Below are 25,449 nucleotides of genomic sequence, written 5' to 3'. Positions count from 1 at the left end.
CCTTTTGCCTCTTAAAATGTCCTATGTGGTGTTGAAGATGGGGTGATTAAAAGTGAGAGGTGTAGGACACCTTACTCTAAAAAGATCTGCTTTCTGTTCTTTCTCACAAGTAAGCAGCATTGTTTCAGCTGGCCCTCATGTAGTTTATACCTTCCCCAAACTGGGAGACTCATTCACTTCAATACATTGATTCTTCCAGTTATTTACCTGTGTCTTGCTGAAAAACAGAAATCTTTGTCTCCAGTAAAATAAACTTAGGTGGGGAATATGAGCACCTTCTCCATCCCCTTGAACTCATATTATGTTTAAGGGAAACAGAAAAGCTAAAACTCCTCGGAGAGTTTTAGTTTAGTTTAGTTTTACAAGAGGAATGGTTCTTGGGTCTGAAAAGAAAATATGTCCACATAATCATAATCTATATTCTCTTTCAAAATCTGTCCCCTATTGTTCTGTAAGAAACCCAGAAAGTCATAAGCATTCACATTGTGCTAATGCCTTTACCCTGTCAATGTCAAATAAAATATAGAGACTAATCTCTAAAATCAAAATGTTTATTTGGGAGGAAATAATTGCAATTAGGGTATACACACAGAGCAGTAGTCTTCAGTATATTCTGAAGAACAAAGAATAGGTTAGAGGTTTTATAAAACCAGGGAATGTTACAAATTGGCACTAGTGAGGTTTTGAGGCACTGACAAGATTGATAAGTGAAGGTTGTGGGCAAAATTGGCTTAGAGTTGCCACAGGTCTTTTCAGTAGCTATTAGATACAACTGGTTTAGGTTACAGCAGTCAATTTCAGCTGCCAGACTTGCAGATGGACTGCATTTTTGGAGCAATGTTCTGTGCCCTGAGTGTTTTCTCTTACCCTGACTTCTCACTGTGTTTTAGTTAGGAACCACAAGAGTGACCCATTTCGTATGATCAGCTTTCACATTCCTGGATCTCCCCAGCATGCAACCTGAGGTTGTGTGGTTTGTCACAAGGCATGCTATCTGCTTGTACCCGTATGGCCCAGAATTTCCTCTGTGTCACATTTTTTTAAAGAAATGGGGTCTTGCTCTGTTTGTCACCAAAGCAGGAGTGCAGTAGCATGATCATAGGTCACTGCAGCCTGGAACTGCTGGACTCAAATGATCCTTTTGATCCTCCCACCTCAGCCTCCCCAGCAGCTGGGACTATAGATGCGTGCTACTGTGCCCGGCTACTTTTTTTTTTCTCTTTTTGAGATGAGGTCTTGCTATGTTGCCCAGAGTGGTCTCAAATTCCTAGGGTCAAGCAATCCTCTTGCATCAGCCTCCCAAGTAGCTGGGATTATAGGCACGCACCACCACACCCAGGCCGTCTGTGTAATTTCTTTGTCACACTGGACTACATCATGTGATGGAGGGAAAATCTGGATGTAGTGACATGATAGAGGGCATGCTGGAATGGGATGTCACTATCAGTGCATGAAGAATTCATACTCAGGGCAATGTATGGTGAAGGAAAAAAGAGTAAAAAAAAAAAAAAAAAGCTGAAAGAAACCAATTACAAAATAATGTAAACTTTTGGCATAGTATCCTGAATCTTTCTCCTTTGATGAACTGTTGTCTCCATGTGGCACTGCTGGAATAATATACAATATAGGAGAAATATCAGATTTTTTTTGAGCTGGAAAGAACCTTAGTATTAACATTAATATTCATTGAAAACATTGATGATTCTGTACTTTCTGTGAACCATATAACTTTTACACTTAAATGCCCCTGGAGCCCATTTAATTCAGTGAGCAAAAATATACTGACTGCATGGTCATCTACACTATCTTTTTTTTTCTTTTTGAGACAGAGTCATACTCTGTCAGCCAGGCTGGAGCACAGTGGCACGCCATCTCGGCTCACTGCAACCTCTGCCTCCTGGGTTCAAGTGATCCTCCTCCTCAGCCTCCCAAGTTGCTGGGATTACAAGCATGTGCCACCATGCCTGGCTAATTTTTGTATTTTTAGTAGAGACAGGGTTTCACTATGTTGGCCAGGCTGGTCTTGACCTCCTGACCTCAAGTGATCTGCCTGCCTCAGCCTCCCAAAGTGCTGGGATTACAGGCATGAGCCACTGTGCCTGGCCCATCTACACAGATTTTTTAAATAAATAAATAAATAAAGGGAGTTTTGGGTTGATATTCCTGGATTCTTGCCTCTACTCTGCCCTAGCTATTTCTACTACACTAATAGGGTACTTTGTGGCCTTCAGTTTTCTCATCTGAAGATGTAATAAATTAGACCAGGTTCTGATGTCTTATACAGCTCCCTAAGCTTAATATGGACTGCTTGACCTCAGATGAGACTGTTAGCAATATTAATTAACTAGGAAATATGAACTATTATGGCAATGGAACCTATCCAGCTTAGTTGTTGCTACTTATGTGTGACTAATTACCTGCTACATGCTGTTAACAGTCTTGGATCACTGACCAATTTAATTTGAAGCAATTAATTATAGAAATATGAGTTCCTTGCATTTACTTTGATTAAAATTATATCATGACAGAAAGAAAATAGATATGTCCAAAGTCCTACTCCTGGCCGGGTACGGTGGCTCACATCTGTAATCCCAGCACTTTGGGAGGCTGAGACAGGCGGATCACTTGAGGTCAGGAGTTTGAGACCAGCCTGGCCAACATGGTGAAACCCTGTCTCTACTAAAAATACAAAAATTAGCTGGGTGTGGTGGTGCACGCCTGTAATCCCAGCTATTCAGGAGGCTTATATTCAGTATATTCTGAAGAACAAAGAATAGGTTAGAGGTTTTATAAAACCAGGGAATGTTACAAATTGGCACTAGTGAGGTTTTGAGGCACTGACAAGATTGATAAGTGAAGGTTGTGGGCAAAATTGGCTTAGAGTTGCCACAGGTCTTTTCAGTAGCTATTAGATACAACTGGTTTAGGTTACAGCAGTCAATTTCAGCTGCCAGACTTGCAGATGGACTGCATTTTTGGAGCAATGTTCTGTGCCCTGAGTGTTTTCTCTTACCCTGACTTCTCACTGTGTTTTAGTTAGGAAGTTTAGTTTAGTTAGGCTTAGGCAGGAAAATCGCTTGAACCCAGGAGACGGAGGTTGCAGTGAGCCAAGATCATGCCACTGCACTCCAGCCTGGGTGACAGAGCAAGACTCTGTCTCAACAACACACCACCACCACCAAAATTAAGTCCTACTCCTAGCTTGATATGTTTTTAACTTAAAAAGAAAAAAAAAAAGGAAATAGATATAATTCAAGCCACATGGTCTTGCTTCAAGTATAAGTCACATATGGTTCTCATGGTAATCATGAACTTTCTCCCCCTCACCTTTATCATAAATTTAAAAATTCATGGGGCCTGTACACATCTGGGAGTTCTGATCATATGGCCTTCAACTGAAAAAACTTGGGTACATTTACAATTCTATGATTTACTGTATGATTTAAACAATTCTATTATTTACCTAAAACAGTAATGTAAAAGTGGGTCTTTTGAAAACTTATGCCTAGTTATATGTTTAAATTCGAATTGATTTGTTCTTCTTCCTCCTTATTTTAAAATAGGAATTTAGTGATTGACAATGGCAGAAAAAATCTTAGAGAACTTAGATGTCCTTGATAAGCAAGCAGAGAGAATCTTGGCCAGAAGAACAAAGGTTTGTTAAGTATAAGCTACAATTCAATTTAATCATTAACAGGTTAACATTTCAAATGTGAATAATTTTACTTTTTAACTAATGATACATTAATATGATATAAACTAATTTGTAAAAAGCAACTATCCTGGCTGAAAAGGTAATGTATAAAAATATAAAAATTTTATTGCTGAGTAGTATTCCATTATATAGATGTACAAAGTTTCAAGCAATCATCCAATGAAGGGCTTTTAGATTGTTTTCATGGTTTGACTAGTAAAAATAAAGTTGCTTAAAAAATCAAATAAAGCTGCTATGGACATTTGCATCCAGGTTTTTGTGTGAACATGAGTTTCCATTTCTCTGAAGTAAATGCCTGAGAGTGTGATTGCTGGTGCAAACTTTCTCTTAACTTTAGCAAGCTCAAAGCCACAAGATTTGGTTTGAGTTCCCCCAATACAATGAGTTTCTCCTCCCTGCACCTCAGCTCCCAAACCACCTCCGGGAAGTAAGCTGGGCTATTGGAGGGTGGACCTCAGTTGTTTCCCTTCTCTCAGCGATCTGTCCTACTCTGTTTTCTAATAGCTGAGGGTAGTTGTTTTCATATATTTTGCCTGAGCTCCTAGTTGTTGAAAGCAGGCGATTAATTCCATAGTGCTTCATCTATTGGCAGAAGCAGAAGTCTCCCATATCCTTTGACTTTGCTTTCAGGGCTTTCATCTCTTTATTCCTTTGTGCTATGCTCTGAGAGAATTTTTTAGAGAAAACTTTCGGCTCCTTTATCCACCTTTTAGCTAGATCCTTTTTCTTTTTCAGTCCATTTGTATAAGGATTTTAACAAAGTCCTCTTTTGATTGCTTTCTTCACTCTATTTCTGGCTCACACGACTAGAGGAAGATCGGTGTGATTCACCGTGTGCATGGCTACAGGAAGAGGAGCTGGCTGGAGAGACATGCCTACTATGGTTCCAAGAACTCTCTGCATCTAAATATCTAGGTCTTTCCTTACATTCTGTATTTTAGAATTAGGAGGGAGCCTTAATAATCCTCTAGTCCTACCCCCACATTTTACAGATGGGAAAAGAATGGCTCAGGTCACACAGCAAAGGCATAAAAACAGTTGGTGCACTAGACCCCCAATTTTTAATCTGTACTATTTTTCCATTATTGCCTGGCACCTAAATTCTCTCTCTCTCTCTCTCTCTGTGTGTGTGTGTGTTTGTGCACGTAAAGTGAGATTATTTTTTTTCTCTCCACCTAAGATTTTCCCCATATAAAAAGTACTCATCTTTTTTTTTTCCACTTTGGCTTTGCTGCAGATAAACAGGCTTCAGAGTGAAGGAAGAAAAACAACTATGGCTCTACCCCTGACATTTGATTTTCAGTTGGAATTTGAAGAGGCTATTGCTACATCTGCATCTAAGGCAATATCAAAGATCAAAGAAGACAAGTCATGCAGCATTACAAAATCAAAAATGTAACTATCATAACCACCTTAAATTTTCAGTTCAGAATTTGTTTCTTTGTTTGTTTTTGAAACAGGGACTCACTTCATTGCCTAGGCTAGAGTGCAGTGGTGCAAACATGGCTCACTGCAGCCTCAACTTCTCACCTTGGCCTCCCGAATAGCTGGGACTACAGTCGTGCACCACCATGCCTGGCTAATTTTTTATATTTTTAATAGAGATGGGGTTTTCCCATGTTGCCCAGGCTGGTCTTAAACTTCTGACCTCAAGAGATCCACCCACTTGGGCTTCCCAAAGTACTGGTATTACAGGCATGAGCCACCACACCTGGCCCAGTTCAGAGTTTTAAAACATTACTTTATATTTGTCTTAGATTATGCAATGTATATTAAATGAAAGTTGTATGGCATATTTTATAAGGGTTATGAGTTAAAATATACTAGATTAGCTTTCTGAATATTCCTAGTTTATAAAATATTTATTATGTATAATATTTTACTAGTGTAGATGGTAATTACAATTCTGAATTTTCTTGAGCTCAATTATGTTGCCCCAAATTAATGTCAGGATTTAATGCAAACTTTAACTGATATGCTTAAGAAAAAGTCTGCCTAGAAAGCCAAGTAAGGCAATTTCTCTGCGCACTTAGAAGGGATAGCCTAAATATGTCATACTTGGTCTTTCACTGGCATTTAGTGCATGCATAATGCTATAAAATTTTTCCAAATACATCAGAATTGTAAAGGAGAGTTCAGAAAAAAGAAATACTAAGATGTGGAATCAATAGAACTACAAATTAATTGGACATTGGTGGTATCGTGGATACTGTCCTTATCTCATTTATTCTGGATAACAAGTTTTCCTCACTTGTTCTCTGCCTAAGTACAAAGCACTACAGTGCACCCAGTCACCAAGCCCAAAAGCTCACAGTCATCCTATTGAATGGGGTACAGTAGTGATGAAGAGCACAGGCCCTGAAATCAGACTGCTAAGGTTTAAATCCAGCCTTGCCATTTGTTAGCTATGTGACCTTGATTTTCACACATAGTTTAGTTAGGCAGCAGCTATGACACTATACACTAAGCAGCCTACATGAGCACTGTGACATTTGTGGGCTGGGCACGGTGGCTCACGCCTGTAATCCTAACACATTGGGAGGCCGAGGTGGGTGGATAGCCTGAGATCAGGAGTTTGAGACCAGCCTGGGCAACATGGTGAAACCCCATCCCTACTAAAACACATTTTTTAAAAATTAGCTGGGCTTGGTGGTACATGCCTGTAGTCCCAGCTACTTGGGAGGCTGAGGCACGAGAATTGCTTGAACTCGGGAGGCAGAGGTTGCTGTGAGCTGAGATCACGCCACTGCACTCCAGCTTGGGCAATAGAGCAAGACTATCTCAAAAAACGAATAAACAGACCATGACATTTCCATCTAAGACTACTCCTACTTACTTACATTTTCATGTAAGTGTTCTGATTAAGACCTACCACCTGATTGTCTCCAAGTAGCTTTCCTCATGCAGCAGTTTTGTATTATTGCTCAGAGTGAAACAAACTTTTTTAGCCCGATGTTTTAGTGCAGTTTTACAGATGAAAAAACTAAGTCTGGGTGAGCTTAAACAATTTGCTCAAGGTCACACAGCTAACAAGTTGCAAGGCTGGATTTGAACCTTAGAAGTCTGATTTCAGAGCCTGCGTTCTTCATTACTACTGTACCCCATTCAATAGGATGACTGCAAGCTTTGGGGCTTGGTAACTAGGTGCATTGTAGTGCTTTGTACTTAGGCAGAGACCAAGTGAGGAAAAGGAGATTGGGGTGGACAAGAGGATCAAAGTGAGAAGGGCTGGGATTTATTTTGTAGATGTTAAGTTTTAGATGCCCATGGGAAATTCAGGTAGAGATATCTGGAAGAAAGTTGGACAAGCAAGTCTGAATCTAAAGTAAAAAAACATTATTTGTGTAGCTAATATCTGTATTCTGATTATGGCACAAAATACAGCTCACTCAGATTTTTGTTATTCTTGATTTACCAGGATATCAGAACATGTTTCCATGTAGAACTCTAAGATAAGACAAAGGAGTTTGTTTCTAGCACAAGTAAATACATATCGGTAGTTTATATAATTTAGCTTTATCACAAACTTCTTACATTACTACTTTATTTTTTATGTAGACACAGCCAATAATTCTGCTCCCAAATAATTTATAGAACTATCCATAGTGAAATGGAATATTTTAGAAATACACAGAAAAACATTGCATAAAATGGAAGCTGAGAATGTGGAGAAGGGAAAATGTATGTCATGATTTTTGCATTTTATATTTACATATTACATATATGCCTTTGTGTAGCAGTATAGTATATGGCTAATGACTCATTAGGCACATTTAAAGGTAACATGCAATGTTTTATGGCAGTATTTCCCAGGATGATATTGTTGCTATCCCTTTCCTGCCTGATAAGATTATTTTCTAAATAGCTTATACAGGCATCATTGATCTTGTGTTAGTGACAATATAACCCATCAATAACTGAGCAACGCTCCTTTTAAGTGTAACCTGGATGACTGGGATGTTTGGGGCTAGCAGCAAAGCCAGAGTCTTAAGTATAAAAAGCAAAGAGGCACATATTTCTAAGATCCAAAGACCAAGTAAATTCGGTTTGATCAATATCCGTATGTCTAACACAAGCAAAAACCATGTGTCCAACACCAGCAAAAAAAAAAAAAAAAAAAAACATAAAACTTTCAAGAATTTACACAAGAATTAGGATATAACTCTAGGCCGGGAGCGGTGGCTCAAGCCTGTAATCCCAGCACTTTGGGAGGCCGAGACGGGCGGATCACGAGGTCAGGAGATCGAGACCATCCTGGCTAACACGGTGAAACCCTGTCTCAATACAAAAAACTAGCCGGGCGTGGTGGCGGACGCCTGTAGTCCCAGCTACTCGGGAGGCTGAGGCAGGAGAATGGCGTGAACCCGGGAGGCGGAGCTTGCAGTGAGCTGAGATCCGGCCACTGCACTCCAGCCTGGGTGACAGAGCAAGACTCCGTCTCAAAAAAAATAAATAAATAAAATAAAATAAAAAAATAAAAATAAATAGGATATAACTCTAGCCAAAGAAAATAAAATTTGTTTGAAATAATTGAGATGATGATCTCGAATATGTATCTAAGTCCAAGCAGCAGCCTATCTGAACTATGGCATCTGCATCTAAGACCACTCCTATCTACTACCTTCCTGTCTCTCAGTAGCTTTCCTTATGCAGCAGTTTTGTACTATTCCTCAGACTGAAACAAACTTCCTTAGATATTGGTGAATTCAACCAAAAGATACAGTTCCTAGTAACACTCATAGTTTTAACACTCCCTGTATAATTTTTGTTTAATAAAATAGAACACTTGGCTGGGCGGCTGTGGCTCATGCCTGTAATCCCATCACTTTGGGAGGATGAGATGGGAGGATTGCTTGAGCCCAGGAGTTTGAGACAAACTTGGCCAACACAGTAAGTTCCTGTCTCTACTGAAAACAATTTTTTTAAAAAAATTAGCCAGACGTGGTGGTGCACACTTATAGTTCCAGCTACTTGTGAGACTAAGGCAGGAGGATTGCTTGAGCCCACGAGTTTGAGGCTACAGAGAGCTATGATCACACCACTGCACTCTAGCCTGGGCAACACAGCAAGACTCTATCTAAAAAAAACAAAAAAACCCCAAATACAACTCTTTAAAATAGCAAAACATATTAATTCCTTGCTATATTTAAAAATATAAGAACTCAATTAATTTATGCAAAAATGAAGAAATATAACAGATGTTGTAAATTGCCGTTTAATTCTCTGGACATACCAAGCATTGCTATTTTATGTAGTCCCCTGTGGGTCTCTGTCTGTTACCTTTTTTTGTTGTTGTTTAGAAGCTTATTGTATTATCTCCTCACATGCCTGGTTATTTTTTATCGAGAATGGGACAATGCCATTGTAAAAGTATAGATATTTGAAGCTCTAGATGGTTTCTTCTCCAGAGAAAATTTGTCCTGGTTTTTGGCAAATGACTAGGCTAGGGGCATTTGCAATCCTAGATCGGGTAGAGATCATTCAACACTAGACTTCTGTTCTTTTGAGGGCTTGTCTATTTATTGCTCTCCATTAAATAGGTTACGAACTATAAAGCTTTGGGGTCCCAACCCAAGTCCGAAGGGTATTCTGGGGCCTTTCTTCTGTGGGTCCTGAATTTCAGTTTTGTTTCCATAGCCCTATAAGTTTGCTAAAAGCAACACAGGGCTTTTTGAACTCTCCTGCTGATTTGGAATTGACAAACATGCAAGTCCAAATGCCATTCTTACCTGAGCTTCACTCTTCTTACAGCTCTTGGCCCCCTAAATCCTTACTGCTTTGGGAGCTCTCAGGTATACTCAAATATTTTGATATTTTGTCCAGCTTTTCTAGTTGTTCTTAGAGGGATAACTAGTCCAAACCATCAGCTTCTATTTCCAGAAGTGAACCCAAATTGCTATTTAATGTAATATAGTTGACCTTTGAACAACACGGGTTTGAACTACTTGGTTCCGTTTATATGTGGGTTTTTTCAATAAATGCATTCAGGCCTCCGTATCGGTAGGTTCTGCATCTACAACCAAACACAGATTAAAAATACAGTATTTGCAGGATAAGAAACCACGTATATGTGGAGGGCCAAATTTTTGTATTCAGGGGTTCCACAGGGCTGACTATAGGATGAGTATGCTGAATTTTGGTCTGGGTGCAGACGTTTTTCCAAAGCACTCCATGTGATTCTGACACACAGCTAGCAGTTTAAGAAGCACTACTACAGGCCTCTTTATTTCACACTCCCTCAATCAAGAGATCCCAATATGACAGCCTATTTGCCACTCATTCATTACAAATGGATCGTCTCTGTCACTGTCTGATATTACCTGAGACCGAAATAGCCTGAGCTTCTGAGGTGTGGAAGGAACCTACACTTGCCATGAAGAGTAGTCAAAGAGAAATCACGGATCATTGAAAGGGACTCTTACTTGAAGGAGGGAGATGAAGCCAAACAATTAGAACGGGTGGCTCCTAATGAGTCTAATTTAATGGAAAGAACAGAAGAAAACTTTAGACAATATGTCTCTTAAGGATAGAAATAATCAGGGGGAAAAAGACATTAAAAATAAGCATTTCTGAACCAACAGCTACAAAGAAAAATTAAAAATAGAATACAAGCTGAGTCTGGTGGCTCACACCTGTAATCCCAGCTACTCAGGAGGCTGAGTCAGGAGGACTGCTTGAGACCAGCATTTAAAGGCTGCAGTGAGCTATGACTACACCACTGCACCCCAGCCTGGGTGACAGGGTAAGACCCTGTCTCAAAAAAAAAAAAAAAAAAAAAAAAACCCTTAAAAAAAATAGAATATTGGTGAAAACTGGGTCAATAATAGAGGCACAATCTAGCAAATATAAAAAAAAAATGGAAGTCATATTGACAAGAAACATTTAGTATGGTTTGGGATACTCAATATGTAAATATGTGCTTAATACATAAATTAGAAGAGAGAGACAGATGTTTAGGAAATAATCAAAGTAATATTAGAAAAAAAATGCCCATGGTTTGAAGATAGACTTGAAGTTTCAGATCAAAAAGGTCACCAAGTGCTTAACTTACGGTAAAATTACTTAATTCAAAAGGCAGAAAAAACAAGTTAATTACAAAGGAAAGGAAACAAAATCAGTTTTATAGATCTCTCTGCATCTCTGAGGCTAGAAAACAGTAAATTATTTCCAACTTTTGAACAGCATGGCAATTGAGGAATCCTCTATTTATATGAAACATCATTTATGTATGAGAACAAAAGAGTTTTTTTTGGAAATGAAAGGTTTTAGAAAGTAATCTACCTATGTATTTTTTTTTCTGTGAAAATTACAGGGAAGAGTATTTTCCCAAATTAAAATTAAATATGAATAAAATAAAGATCCCAAGCTGGGTATCTTATTACAGAAAAAATATTTTAAAAATTATTCTGTGATGCCACAATGTTCTGGGATTCTTTCTCAAAGCTGCCTTCCTATAAAAACATAAAACATTCCAAAGAATTTCCATAAGCAATTTCCAGTTGGGAAGGGGGAGCTTTCAGAGCAACCCCATGCTTCCATCTGAGCTTTACCCTTCCCATGGGTTTCTTTCCTTTTCATGAAAGTACCATTTCAATGACCTGTCCCAGTGATAAGCAGTCACCTTCCTATAATTCCAGCCTATGCAACTCAAAATCAAGGCCTTAATCTGTACTTCCCTTAGTTCAACTAAGACAGGGTATAATTTCACAGGACTTTTTTTAAATGTAAGAGCAAAAACAGGCAGAGGGAAGAGGGGATCAATTTTTTTAATGCAAAAGGACAAACCGATAAAATTTACAAAAAACAGATTTATGATCTTGTACTGGTGAGCCCACCACATTTATAATTCCAAATTCTACTTCTCATTTTCTATGAGAACCTAGAGCTAGGAACATTTTTTTTCCATAGGTTATTGGGGTACAGGTGGCATTTGGTTACAAGAGTAAGTTCTTCAGTGGTTGTTTCTGAGATTTTGGTGCACCCATCACCAAAGCAGTGTACACTGCACCCTATTTGTAGTCTTTTATCCGTCATCTCCCTCCCACCCTTTCCTACAAGTCCCCAAAGTCCATTGCATCATTCTTATGCCTTTGCATCCTCATAGCTTAGCTTCCACATATCAGTGAGAACATATGATGTTTGGTTTTAGGAACACAATTTTTATTCCTAGCTCAGAGAACTGGTGCAGAAGATGATAATCTGGCTACTCCTTTTTTTCTTTTCTTTTTTTTTTTTTTTTTTTTTTTTTTGAGACAGAGTCTTGCTCTTTCGCCCAGGCTGGAGTGCAGTGGCACAATCTCGGCTCACTGCAACCTCCCTCTCCTGGGTTCAAGAGATTATCCTGCTTCAACCTCCCGAGTAGCTGGGATTACAGGTGTGTACCCCTGCACCTGGATAATTTTTTGTATTTTTCGTAGATACGGGGTTTCGCCATGTTGGCCAGGCTGATCTTGAACTCCTGTCCTTAAGTGGTACACTCTCCTTAGCCTCCCAAAGTGCTGGGATTATAGGCATGAGCCACCATGCCTGGTCAATATGGACACTCTTATTGTTGAGTAATCAATCATCCTTTGTCTCTGATCCAAGAGTCTCATATCTTCTGCCAGCATTGATGAAACTGCCAGGTGAACTTGTTAGCTGGTAAGTAGGGTCAATCCCAGACTCAGTGGTTTTTAACACCTACTTCTAGGGAAGCATAGGAGTAGAATAACTCATACTTGGATCCTCCTTAAAAACTGGTAAAAGTAATTGTAGCTCAGTCCTCAGTGAGGGTGTTATAGAACACCCTTATCCAGGTCTCTGTCAGCCTAGAAGAAAACTATATATCCATTTTATCTATCCTACAATTCTATCTGCTTCTAGATAGCAGAATTTATAATTTAGTTACACCTCAGCCAAATCAAAAAACTTAATCTATGTAATAAAATGGAAACTTTAAAAAATATGACAAGAGACTATATAAACCAGAAAAGAAAGTCAAGATCAGTTGAGGACAGGATTTATAAATAATTAATCTTATAAATCAAATGTATAACACTTAGTTTTTAATTCAATACATTTATTATAAACCATGTTAAGTATACATTTGTTGGAGGACTAAAAAAAAGAAAAGCTGTCAGTCTCCCAGTACATTCACCAAACTTTGGCTTTCCCCTCCTAAGCACACTGAACTTTTTTTTGAGACAGAGTCTTGCTCTGTTGCCATCCAGGCTGGAGTACAGTGGCATGATCTCGGCTCACTGTAACCTCCCTCTCCCAGGTTCAAGCGATTCTCCTGCTTCAGCCTCCCGAGTAGCTGGGATTACAGCCATGTGCCCCCACACCCAGCTAATTTTTTGTATTTTTAGTAGAGACAAGGTTTCACCATGTTGGCCAGGCTGGTCTCAAACTCCTGACCTTAGGTGATCCACCCACCTTGGCCTCCCAAAGTGCTAGAATTACAGACATGAGCCACTGCACCCGGCCTAGCACACTGAACTTTTAAGAGTACTTGGGAAACTTAGTATGTTTAACACCTCCAAAAAAAATGTTAAAATGACCACAGTTTGGAAAATTGAAGAGAAAACAATGGCAACATAAAGGCACAATATTGGTAATGAAGAAGAAGTTATAGCCATGGATATGGAAGACATTAAAATAATTATAATGAACGCTTTGTGTAACTACATTGCTTGACACATGTGTATAATAATGGATGAACTTTTGGGAAAATATGAAAGGGAAAAATCTCAACAAAAAAGAAAACATAAATAGATCAATAACTGTAGAAAAATTTGAGGAAGCAGTCAAAGAATTCTTTTACAAAAGTACCACTTTGAAGCTGTGTCAAGGGTGAGTTTCTTTGTAGTTTCAAAGAACTATTTAAATAGTTTTGGAACACAGACAAAGGTGAAACAGTTCTCAGTTCTTTTTTGCAAAGGTAGATTTGATCCTTAAGTCTGACCACAAGAATAGAAAGCAAATATAGATTTTTAAAGAAACATAAAATAAAATATTAGTTTTAACTATTTCATTGCTTATTCTTGATTCAGTGACATAAAAACATAAAGCAGGGCATAGTGGCTCATACTTGTAATCACAGCACTTTGGGAGGCCAAGGTGGCCTGATCACCTGAGGTCAGGAGTTCAAGACCAGCCTGGCCAACATGGTAAAACCCCGTCTCTATTAAAAGACAAAAATTAGCTGGGCGTGGTGGCGCATACCTGTAATCCCAGCTACTCAGGAGGCTGAGACAGGAGAATAGCTTAAACCCTGGAGGTGGAAGTTGCAGTGAGCTGAGATCGCGCCATTGCACTCCAGCTTGGGCACCAAGAGTGAAACTCCATCCCAAAAATAATAATAATAACAAAGCAGTTTTATATTTCTCTAATTTCGCCCTGATGACTTTGGTTATTAAAAGTCTGTCCAACTTAGTATTTTAATCTTACCCCTCGTCATGGCTTTCCCTTCCCTATACAAGCCAGTCTAGTGACACTGGAGGAGCTGAAATGGAGAGGGGTATGGTCAGTAATTTGATTCTTCTTGTTCCCTCATCTGAAAGTAGCAGGCTGATATGGTCCTCTTGCAGCACACCTCCTCACTCTTCTAATTTCTTTTTCCTCTGATATGGGTACAGTGGTGTGCTAAAGCCAACTCCTACCAACTTATTAGAGCTGCTGGTTGAATTTTCAGCAATTTTGTGAGATGTTTATTAAACACTTACCATTAAAAATTAAATTATATAAACTTAAAATTCAATGGCATACTAAAAATAAAGATAATACTCAGAACTCATCACTTCCTAATTATTGTACATTTTACTATTATCCATGGTTTTGAAGTTATTTACATCTATTATATCCATATGGTAGAAATTTGTATAAAAGTATGCTACTACACATCTCTTCCAAATTTCACATTTAATTATATCACCTTGGTAGAAATTGACAATGGGAGTATTTACACCACAGCAACTGGCAAACACTACAAATCAAGGCTTGAGTTGTTGTCTGTCTAGATTTAAGAAAGTGAGGAAGAAAATGTTAATGATGAAGATTAAACTTAAAAGTAAGTGTTACCAAAAAAAGTATGCCTTACCTATAGCCATTATGCTTTGAATAGCACAAAAAAATAAGGAAATACTCAAAAACTATTATTTGGTTCAACAAAGAGGTAGCTTACGCTATTGATGAATGAGTAAAATTCCATATTAGAACTACACCCAAACTCAAGGTTATTAAAAATTTACCAGCACACCCCCTGTATGGGAGTAAAGGAGGAGGGTGAGAGAAGACAAAATTTCTTATTAACTTTTCCAACTTTTTCCTTAGTCATCAATCATTTTCTGGCCAACTTTAGTCATAAAGAGCACGTGTGAGAGATCCTCAGAGGAACCCATTCTCCAACCAAGGAGAGCTTCCTTCAGCTACAACTCTTCAAATTCTTCATCAACTCATATACTCTCCAATATATGCCACAATTTCTTCTGCAAAAGATCCCCAAGCTTGCAGTCAGCAATCTGGGTGGAGTATCAGCAAAATGACCCAAACACAGTTACTATCTCAGTATCCATTTGACCTCCTATATTAGTCAGTTCAAGCTGCTATAAAGAATACCTTACTCTGCATGGTTTAAATAACAGAAATTTATTTGTCATAGTTCTAAAGGCTAGGAAGTCCAAGATCAGTGTCTGGTGAGGACACTCTTCCTGCTTTGCAGACAGCTGTCTTCTTATTGTATCTTCATATGGCAGCAAGAAAGAGAGGGAGAGATAGCACCTCTCTCATGTCTTGTAAGGGCACTAATCCCATTCATGAGGCTACACCCTCATGACCTAATTACCTCTTAAAGGCCGCACCTCCCAAAAACCATAACTTTGGGGATTTAGACTTTAATATATGAATTTGAAGGGGATACAGATATTCAGTCTGTAGAATTCCACCCCTGTCCCCTCCAAATTTATATCTTTCTCACAAGAAAAATACATTCATCCCATCCCAATAGACCCAAAAGTCTTAACTGGTTCACCATCAACTCTTAAGTCCAAACTCTCATCTAAGTATCATCTAAATCAGATATGGATGAGACCTGAGGTAACAGTATCCTGAGGCAAAATTTCTCTCCAATTGTGAACCTGTGAAAGCAAACAAGTTGGATGTTTCCAAGCTACATTGATGGGATGGGTGTAGGATAGACATTCTCATTCCAAAAGGGAGAGATAAGAAAGAAGGGAGAAATGACAGGTTCCAAGTAATTCTAAAACCATGCAAGGCAAACTCTATGAGATCCTAAGGTTTGAGAATAATCCTCTTTGGCTTAAAGCTCTGCCTTCTAGATTCAGTAGACTAGTAGTGCTGCCTCCAGAACCCACTCAGGCAGTGGTCTCGCCTCTGAAGCTCTGTTTGGTGGGAGTTGCACACCCATGGCCCCACTGGGCAGGGATCTTACCCTTTGAAACAGAAATGGAGGCAGCCCTGTCCCCTGAGTGCATGCCCTCTGGGCCTGTTGTGGGAGTGGCAACCCTGATCATCTTTGAATTGCTTTTGAGGTCCTTCTTCCCTTGTCTTGAAAAACAGTGTACATTTATAGCTGAACAGCTGCATACAATAGCTGTATGGTCTGGTCCTGTAGAATCTTAAGAAGTGCAACAGTCTTCTTTCATTTTGTCCCACTTTCTCTGTTTCCCTTAGTCCCAGCTGGCAGTGTTTCTGCTGGTATAATCCTATCTCTATTCCTGGCTTCTGTTGAGATGGCTGATTTGGTCCCTGGTACACATCCACACTGACCTACCTAGCAAATGGTCAACTTACCATACCTTTAGTGTTCTCTCCCAAGCATACTTTTTCATTTTTTGTAATATGGGCAGACTGAAAATTTTTCAAATCTTTAATTTCTGGTTCCTTTTTCCTTAACAATTTCATCTTCAATTAATTTCTCTCCTCTTGCATTTTACTATAAATATCAGTAGGAACCAAGTCACTCCTCAACACTTTGCTTAGAACTAACCTCAGCTAACTATCCAATTTCATTGCCTGCAATTTCTACATTCTGCAAAATACTAAAACACAAACACAAGCCAAGTTATTTGCCATTTTATAACAAGGACCACCTTTCCTCAAGTTTCCAATAACATGTTCTTTACTTCCGTCTGAGATCTCATCAGAATGGCCCTTACCATCCATATTTCTACCAACATTTTATTCATAATTACTTATGTATTCTCTAAGAAAATGGAAGTTTTTCTCTTTTCTTTTTGAGCCCTCACCAAAGTCACCTTTAATATCTCCTTCTTGGCAATGTCAGCATTTTCTAGCATGTACTTCCAAACTCTTCCAGCCTCTACCCATTAACCAATTCCAAAGCCACTGCCACATTTTCAAGTATTTGTTACAACAGCACCCCACTGCTCATTACTAATTTCTGTCTTAGTATGGGCTGCTACAATAGCACACCATAGCCTGGGTGGCTTAAACAACAGAAATTTATTTCTCACAGTTCTTGAGACCAGGAAGTCCAGATCAAAGTTCCAGCAGATTGGGTGTCTGGTGAGGGTATTCTTCCTGGTTTGCAGACGGCTGTTTCTTTGTATGTTCACGTCATGAGGAGATAGACAGAAAGGCAGATAGAGAGAGAGAGGGAGAAGGAGTTAGACCAACTCTTCTTAGAAGAACACAAATCCTTTTCATGAGGCTATACCCTCATAACCTAATTATCTCCCAAAGCTCCCACTTCCAAATACCATAACATTAGAGATTTAAGCTTCAGCATTTGAATTTGAGGGGGACACAAACATTCAGTCCATAGCATTTCCTCAGAAACTCAAATATCCTGGCCATGCCAAACAGTGTAGTGCAGGGTGCCTACTTTACCTGCTTGATTTCACCTGCTCCAAATTTGACCTGGGGCAAATCAGCAAGTGTGGTGTCTAACAGATGTGCAGAGAAAAGAGGAAAAAGCCACAGCAGACCCTAACAGGTCAATGACTTACAATTCTGATATTTTTCTTTTTTCCCTCACCAGTTTTCTTTTATTTGAAGGCCTAAAAGAATCTCTTGCTCCAAGTATTCGTGGATCTTTGTAGAATATAGAGTATGTATTGCTCCTTTTTACTCAGCTATGGAGTAAAAAGTCACCTGGTCACCAATTCTAAGGCAACGGAATAATTGCCACTCAACAACTTATTTTAACAACATGAAATCCAAAACTATGTTAAATAAATATTACTCCACTATGACTAAGTGGAGTAAATTTCAGGAATAAGAATCAGTATCCTCATTTATCTCTATGACATTTTGTTGATCACTTTCTAAACTTTATTTTACATAATTCTTACAACAATCCCTTGAGGTAACTATTAGCCTTATTTGACATATGAAGGACTGAGATTCATAGTATTCAATATTCTATGGAAGTTCACATAGAGTCAAGATGCAAAGTAAGGTCTAACTTCAAAGCCTATGCTCTTTGGTTTACCACAAGGAAATTCATATGTGAATATCTTTATATACTTTGCAAATGAGTTTGAAAAAAATACTTTAGCAACATAAGTATTTTAAGATAAAGATAAAATATTACCTCCTTAACAAGACTGTATAGCCAGCATCATCCTTAGAAACCCTTGACTCATTCTCATTCAAGTTAGAAACAGAACAATGCCCATTCTCACTAGTATACTACCCTCTTCTAGAAGTCCTCCCCAATGATATTAAATAAGAACATAAGATACATTTTTTTGAAGGAACACATAAATTATTTTATGAAGATTACATAATTATTTATTAAAAGAGAGAATAAACTGAAAACCCATTGGAAAGTATAAGATGATAAGAAAGTTCAATAAAAATTTACCAAAAATCCTATGCATTCAATAATTATTTTTTTTCTTTTGAGACAAAATCTCTCTCTGTCACCCAGGCTGGAGTGCAGTGGCACTATCTCAGCTCACTGCAGCCTCTGCCTTCTGCATTCAAGCAATTCTCTTGCCTCAGCCTCCTCAGTAGCTGGAACTACAGGCACATGCCACCACATCCGGCTAATTTTTGTATTTTTACTAGAGATGGGGTTTTGCCATGTTGGCCAGGCTGGTCTCGAACTCCTGACCTCAGTTGATCCACCTGCCTCAGCCTCTCAAAGTGTTGGGATTATAGGCATTAGCCACTGCACCCGGCCTATTAGGCATTCAATGAATATTAAACATGTGCTATGTACCAGTCATGTTATAGGTGCTAAAATACCACAGTGAATAAAACACATAAGTAGTCTGCCCTCAGAGTTTACAATCTAGGATAAGGTGGGGAGACAGATAATAAATTAAATAAACAAATGAATATATAATGTAAATTCACCAGTGATGAATGCTGTAGAGGAACAGGGGTTACTATTTTAGATGGGGGAAGTGGGATGGGCTGGAAAGATCTTTCTGAGGTGGAAATGTGAGTAGAGACTGAAATGAAGGAGTAGGCCACGTCAACCCCTTGTGGAGAGAATACTACAGGCAGAGGAAAGAGCAAAGTCCTTAAGTGGAGCCTAAATTCCTTTCCCTGAACCAAACAGCTAGAAAACTTGCTCAGCGTTCATGTGGAGGTGAGAGGTGAAGGGGTATGCAGAGAGGGGCCTGGAGTGGCAATCAGTGGAAATTCTGCTACTCAGAAATGAGAACTGGGGGAAAAGTTTCTGTCTGTTAGGGAGCATTTTGAATTTTACTCAAGTTTGATAGGAAACAGTTGAAGGAAATGATAGTCACATTTATATTTTACAAGTCTTGCTATGGCTGTATTGCGAAGAGAATGTTGAGGACAAGCATAATAGCAGGGAAAGCAAACAGAAGAAGGCTAGAGACATATGGAAGCAGTTCAGATGAAAAAGGGGTCTTGGACTTGGATGGGAGCAATGAGGAAAGAGGTGTTTGGATTTGGAATCTATTTCAAAGAAAGACACAGTAATATTTGCTGATAGGTTGGGAGTGGAAAAAGAAAAGGAAATAAAAGATGTCTGCAGACTTTTTGGCCTAAGCCTCTGGTTGACCGGAGATGGGGAAACCTGGGTGAGGAGAAGATCAGGAAGGGGGTGAATCAAGAATTTGGTTTTGAATATGTTAAGTTCGAGATACTTACAATTAAGCTAAGTGCAGGAGTCATGTGGGCAGTTGGATATGTAAATCTGAAGTTCAGAGAAGAGGTTAGAGTCCGGACTGTAAATCTGGGACGTCGGCCTACAGACAACAGTTACATTGTGGGACTGGATTATATCCCCCTCTACTTTAAATGACTAAAACTAATATTTTCAGCTCCTATTTAAGCAGTCCAATGTTTTGCACTTTGTACTATGATAACATTAACATAACATCCAAGTCTGTGTAACTAGGACTTCACCACATTTCTCCAAATTTATTTATTAGATTTATTTTGTAAATTTTCTCATTAATTTAAATTAATTTTTATTTCTTCCAGGCGTGCGTCTTTCAAATGTGAGCCTGAACCTAGAAAGAGTAATTTTGAAAAGTCAAATTTAAGACCATTCTTTGTTCAAACAAATATAAAAAATAAAGAAAGTGAGTCAACAGGTAATGCTTTGTGTAACATATTTACTTCTTTGATTTATTAATGGGTGCTTTATTTACTTTATTGATGTGTGTCTTAAAAGTTTTTGATAATTTGATGTCTCTGTCAAAAGCATTTCCATGAACTATAAAAAAGAATTTAGTAAGAAGAGATGTTAAATATCAGAATGGACAATTTATACAATTCACAAAATAGGAATATATTTTTATGTTTATAGGGTTATGTGTTTTTTTCTTCTAGAAACAAAATCTCTGAGTTTCCTTTCAGCTCAATACTGAGAATTTCCTTGTTATTGTTTTTTAAAAGTCAAGTATGACCAGCTTGCTTAATAGAAACTTACTTTCAGGTTAGAAATTTTAGGAATCTGGCCGAGTGGACGCAGTGGCTCATGCCTGTAATCCCAGCACTTTGGGAGGCAGAGGCGGGTAGATCACCTGAGGTCAGGAGTTCGAGACCAGCCTGGCCAACATGGCAAAACCCCATCTCTACCAAAAGTAAAAAAATTAGCCTGGTGTGGTGGCACATACCTGTAATTCCAGCTACTCAGGAGGCTGAGGCAGAAGAATCGCTTGAACCCCAGGAGGCAGAGGTTGCAGTGAGCTATCATGCCACTGCACTCCAGCCTAGGTGACAAGAGCGAGACTCTGTCTCAAAAAAAAAAAAAAAATTTTAGGAATCTGTGAGCTAGGAATCAGCATTATCAGTTCTCAGAGAATTTGAACATTTCGTGTTGCCTTAGTTTTTGTCTTTCTCTGGCATTATCAATCATTCCATTGCATGATTCTCATCAACCTTCTTAACTGAGGTTTCTTGACTCCACATCACCCCATATTGCTTAATTTTTCTATTGTGCTTCATAACCTGATTTCTCAAAGAATTTGTTATACACACTGTTATTTTACTTCTCATGATTCACTTTCATGATGTCATATTTCCTTATGTGTCTCATTATCTTTGAATGTGTGCTGGACACTATTTGGAAAATTATCTATAGGAACAATTTGAGAACTAGGGTGATGGTACCTTACTCCAGAAAAGATTTTTTTTCTTTTTTCTTTTTCTTTTTTTTTTTTACTGTTTATGCCAGGTATCTGGAGGCAGTACTTGTCAGAACATACCAAAGCATTCAAGGCGTTACTTTCCCTAAAACATCCAGGTGGCAAGCTTAACTATTCTAGTTCACCCTAAGGATGTAACCCTTTTGGATCCCAGGTAAAATGAATAGGTGTGGAGTTTTTTTGTGGAGGAAGGAAAGTGGAGAACATATTAAATATCAAAACTTTGGACCTTTGGCCAGCTTTTTGTTTTTTTCTATCTCAAGCCATGAAGCTTCCAAAACTTGATCTTACTTTCACATCACAAATACCCTCAGGGAAAAAGTGGCTTGGCATGTTGGGCTTACCTATCTGAGTTCTTATCTTCTCCTAGATTTAAGACAAGAGGTCCCTTATCATCTTTGAAGTCTATGATTCTCTTTAGACTTTAAAAAATAGTCCATCTAGCCTTTTAAGATGTTGCAGCAGGAGGGCTGGTACTAATTACCTGGCCTTCCATAATGGTAGCAGAAATCTCTAATCCATTTTCTTTCCTTAAATCATATAGAGATCTTTTAAAAGTAGGCTGATCCTGATTAAAGCCTCTTCAGTGGCTTCTCACTGTACTTAGTATGAAACTTGTACTCCTTACAAAGGCCTGGCTGAGCACAGTGGCTCATGGCTGTAATCCCAGCACTTTGGGAGGCCAAGGCAAGTGGATCACTTGAGGTCAAGAATTTGAGACCAGCCTGACCAACATGGCAAAACCCTGTTTCTACTAAAAATACAAAATTAGCTGGGCATGATCGTACATGCCTGTCATCCCAGCTACTTGAGAGGCTGAGGTAGGAGAATCCCTTGAACCAGGGAGGCAGAGGTTGCAGTGAGCTGAGATTGCACCATTGCACTCTAGCCTGGGCAACAAGAGTGAAACTCCATCTAAAAAAAAAAAAAGAACAAAGACCTGTCTATTGTGACTTTTGTGTGTGTATTCAACCTCATTCCTTACCTCCCTGGCCTTCATTTAAATTGCATCTTCAACCAGGTGGGATGGTTCACACCTGTAGTCCCAGACCTTTGGGAGGTCAAGATAGGCAGATCACTTGAGGTCAGGATTTTGAGACCAGCCTGGCCAACATGGTGAAACCCCATCTCTACTAAAAATACAAAAATTAGCCAGGTGTGGTGGTGCACGCTTGTAATCCCAGCTACTTGGGAGGCTGAGGCATGAGAATCACTAGAAGCCAGGAGGTGGAGGCTGCAGTGAACCGAGATGGTGCCACTGCACTCCAGCTGGGCGACAGAGCAAGACTCCATCTCAAAATAAATAAATTGCAACTTAATTAGCCTCTTTTCAGTACAACTGCCAGATTTCCTGAGAGGAATATATATTTTCCCCTCTGCCTAAACACTCTGATACTCTATTCATGCTGCTTACAGCTCATTTGCATATTTTGGTTAAATGTCATCTGTTCAGAGAGGCCTCCTCTGACTACCCTATCAACAATATACCTTTTTTATGGTTCTCCCTCACCAAAATGTGTTTATTTTTGTTACGGAATAAATTTCAATTATTCACCCTTTGGTTTTTTTGTTGGTTTTCTTTTCCTGACAGGGTCTCACTCTGTTGCCCAGACTGGAATGCAGCGGTGTGATCACGGCTCACTGCAGCTTCAACCTCCCTGGGCTCAGTAATCCTTCCACCTCAGCCTCTTGAGTAGCTGAGACTACAGGCACACCACCACACTCAGCTAATTTTTGTACTTTTTTTTTAGAGACAGGGTTTCACCATGTTGCCCAGGCTAGTCTCGATCTCCTGCGCTCCAGTGATGCACCTGGCCTGGCCTCCCAAAATGCTGGGGTTATAGGTGTAAGTCACTTCACCAGTCCAACGTCTTGTTTTTTTTTTTTTTTTTTTTTTTTTTTCAATCTTCCATATTACCCACTAAAAATCTCCCAAGATATATATTACAACATAACATCACAGTCAGGTTACTCATCATAATACATTTACTAGCATCATTGGGCAGGAGTCACAATTCCAGAGTCCATCAGTGCCTAGCTTATAGTAGTTGATCAACAAATAACTATTGATTGAATGACTACCAGACTCCGTATTAAATTTGTTACATCGATTATCTCATTTAACTCTGAAAGTATTTCTATAAGTGCTATTGTTTCCAGTTAACAAATGAGGAAAGTAAGACTCATAGATGTTAAGTAACTTTCCTATGGCTATGGCTATGTAACTCACACAAAAAGGTGTAATTTGGACCCAGGCTATCTAAGTCCAAAGTCTGTATGACTGACCCCGGCACCATACTTACTTTAAGGATATTCATTGGATGATAATTCAGATCAACAAAACTCATAACTGAATATGAGAGAAATGCAGGTAGAAGAGACTATTTCTATTTCTCTTTTCAAAGGAATTAGCCAAAATATTTTTTGAATAACACATATGATTCTGTTTTATTTAGAAATCCATCATTTTCCAATAGAATATAGCTTTATTGTATAAACAGTTAATAGTTGTAAAAATAGTAAATAATTGAAAGTTATAGTCTGTTAATAGAAATTCACTTTTAGGGCAAATTATTCTAAAATAGATTTAGCTCTAACCATGTACAAGCAATGCATATGTAAGCAAATAAAATTACTCATTTACATTTCTTAAAAGTTTACTGCAGTGGAGACAATGGTTGATTGGGTTTAATTAGAAGTAACAATAGCATGGAAATACTTATGTTTGAGTTTGTTTCTTTAGAGCCAGTAGAAGAACATCTAAAATCAAGATCTATTAGACCCTATCTTTATCTTAAAGATACAACTGAGGTAGGTGTAATTTGTATACTCCATAAATACTTAATAGAAATTCAAATTAGTCCTAATAATTTTATATATGCTCCTACAAATCCCAAATTCAAGTGAATTTTAGGATTCAAAATGATCAAATGTTAAACTGATTTCATCTTTGATATTACGTAAAACTTTATGTATGGAGACATTAGAGAAGATAATATATTCTTTGTTGGAGATATTTCAATACAGTAGAGATTATTGAATATGATAAGGACTAGCACTTATAAAGTCAGTTAAGACAGAGCATCATAAAAATCATACATGTATAACTTAAACATTCAAATTTATCAAATAAAAATATATGTCATTTGTTAATCTTTTAATGTGTAACCAAAACCTTGTTTTGCTTGTTTTGAGCATGCTATGTATGGTGGTTAATCAAATTACATAATTGCAACAGCAACTACCACAAACAGATTTGGAACCAACACTACTGACTCTTGATAATCACTGAGCAGAAGTTCATGGGCATGCTGGAGTGACTAGCTTTGAGCATTGAGAGTGCCTTGGACATCATTCAGTAGTTTTTATCTAGGAAACTAGAGAGATAAATTAAACCAGAGAATTAGCAAGGGAAAGTCACTTTAGAGAGTCTCTTAGGTATTAATTTTTGTATTTTATATATACATATATATAATGTATAAAGAAATATGGAGAAATACAGACTTAGGGACATAATTAATAACAAATTTTGTTGCATATTCCTACATTTTATATTTTAACAAATATTAAAAGGATTATCAGTTTTATCTTCGTCTACAGGGTTTATTTAATTTCATGTTTTATTTAGGTTCATGGTTAATAAAAGTCTCCCAAGATACATATTACAACATAACATCACAGTCAGGTTACTCATCATAATACATTTACTAGCATCTTATGTAAAAATTGTAAAATTTTAATTTTTTAAAAATAAAGATATCTATGTGATATTTTAGAAGCAAATAGTAGAGAAACACTAATAAGAACACACAGCCCTTTCATTCTCTGCTTCCTTTTCTAATTTCCTTTCTTCAGAGGCAACCACGTTTAACGTTTTTGGGTTTCAGTACCTTATAAGATTAATTCCATATTTCTAAAGAATGAGTTTCTACTGCTGATTTTAATTTATCAACTTTAAACATTATCTACTGAAAATCAGTAACAAAGATTGTTTATACCACTCTACAAACTGCCTCTCTCCACTTTCCTCTTCTGATCTTTTATAGTTACTTTTTTTGTTTCTTCTGTTGTTAATTTTTGCAACTTGAAATAATATATCTAACTTTTTTCCCCATCATTTTTAATCACTAACTCCTG

The 25,449-nt window shown here is 38.1% G+C and overlaps 1 protein-coding gene across 7 annotated transcripts in view; it reads left to right on the top strand.

Moving 5' to 3' along the window:
* Positions 1–25,449, top strand: part of C1H1orf141 (chromosome 1 C1orf141 homolog) — a 69,452-nt gene that overhangs the window by 13,009 nt on the left and 30,994 nt on the right. For all 7 annotated transcript variants that reach the window (XM_050763030.1, XM_050762805.1, XM_050762892.1 and 4 more), the window contains 4 exons: positions 3,564–3,655; positions 4,953–5,110; positions 20,144–20,256; positions 24,056–24,123. In XM_050763030.1, coding sequence (XP_050618987.1) covers positions 3,581–3,655; positions 4,953–5,110; positions 20,144–20,256; positions 24,056–24,123 — 414 coding nt within the window. In that variant the 5' untranslated portion in view covers positions 3,564–3,580. The remainder of the gene's footprint in view (positions 1–3,563; positions 3,656–4,952; positions 5,111–20,143; positions 20,257–24,055; positions 24,124–25,449) is intronic.

Source organism: Macaca thibetana, chromosome 1 (assembly GCF_024542745.1).
Source record: "Macaca thibetana thibetana isolate TM-01 chromosome 1, ASM2454274v1, whole genome shotgun sequence".
Lineage (NCBI taxonomy): Eukaryota > Metazoa > Chordata > Mammalia > Primates > Cercopithecidae > Macaca > Macaca thibetana.
The sequence above is the reverse complement of the archived record's forward strand: the minus strand, read 5'-3'. Positions and strand labels throughout refer to the sequence as shown.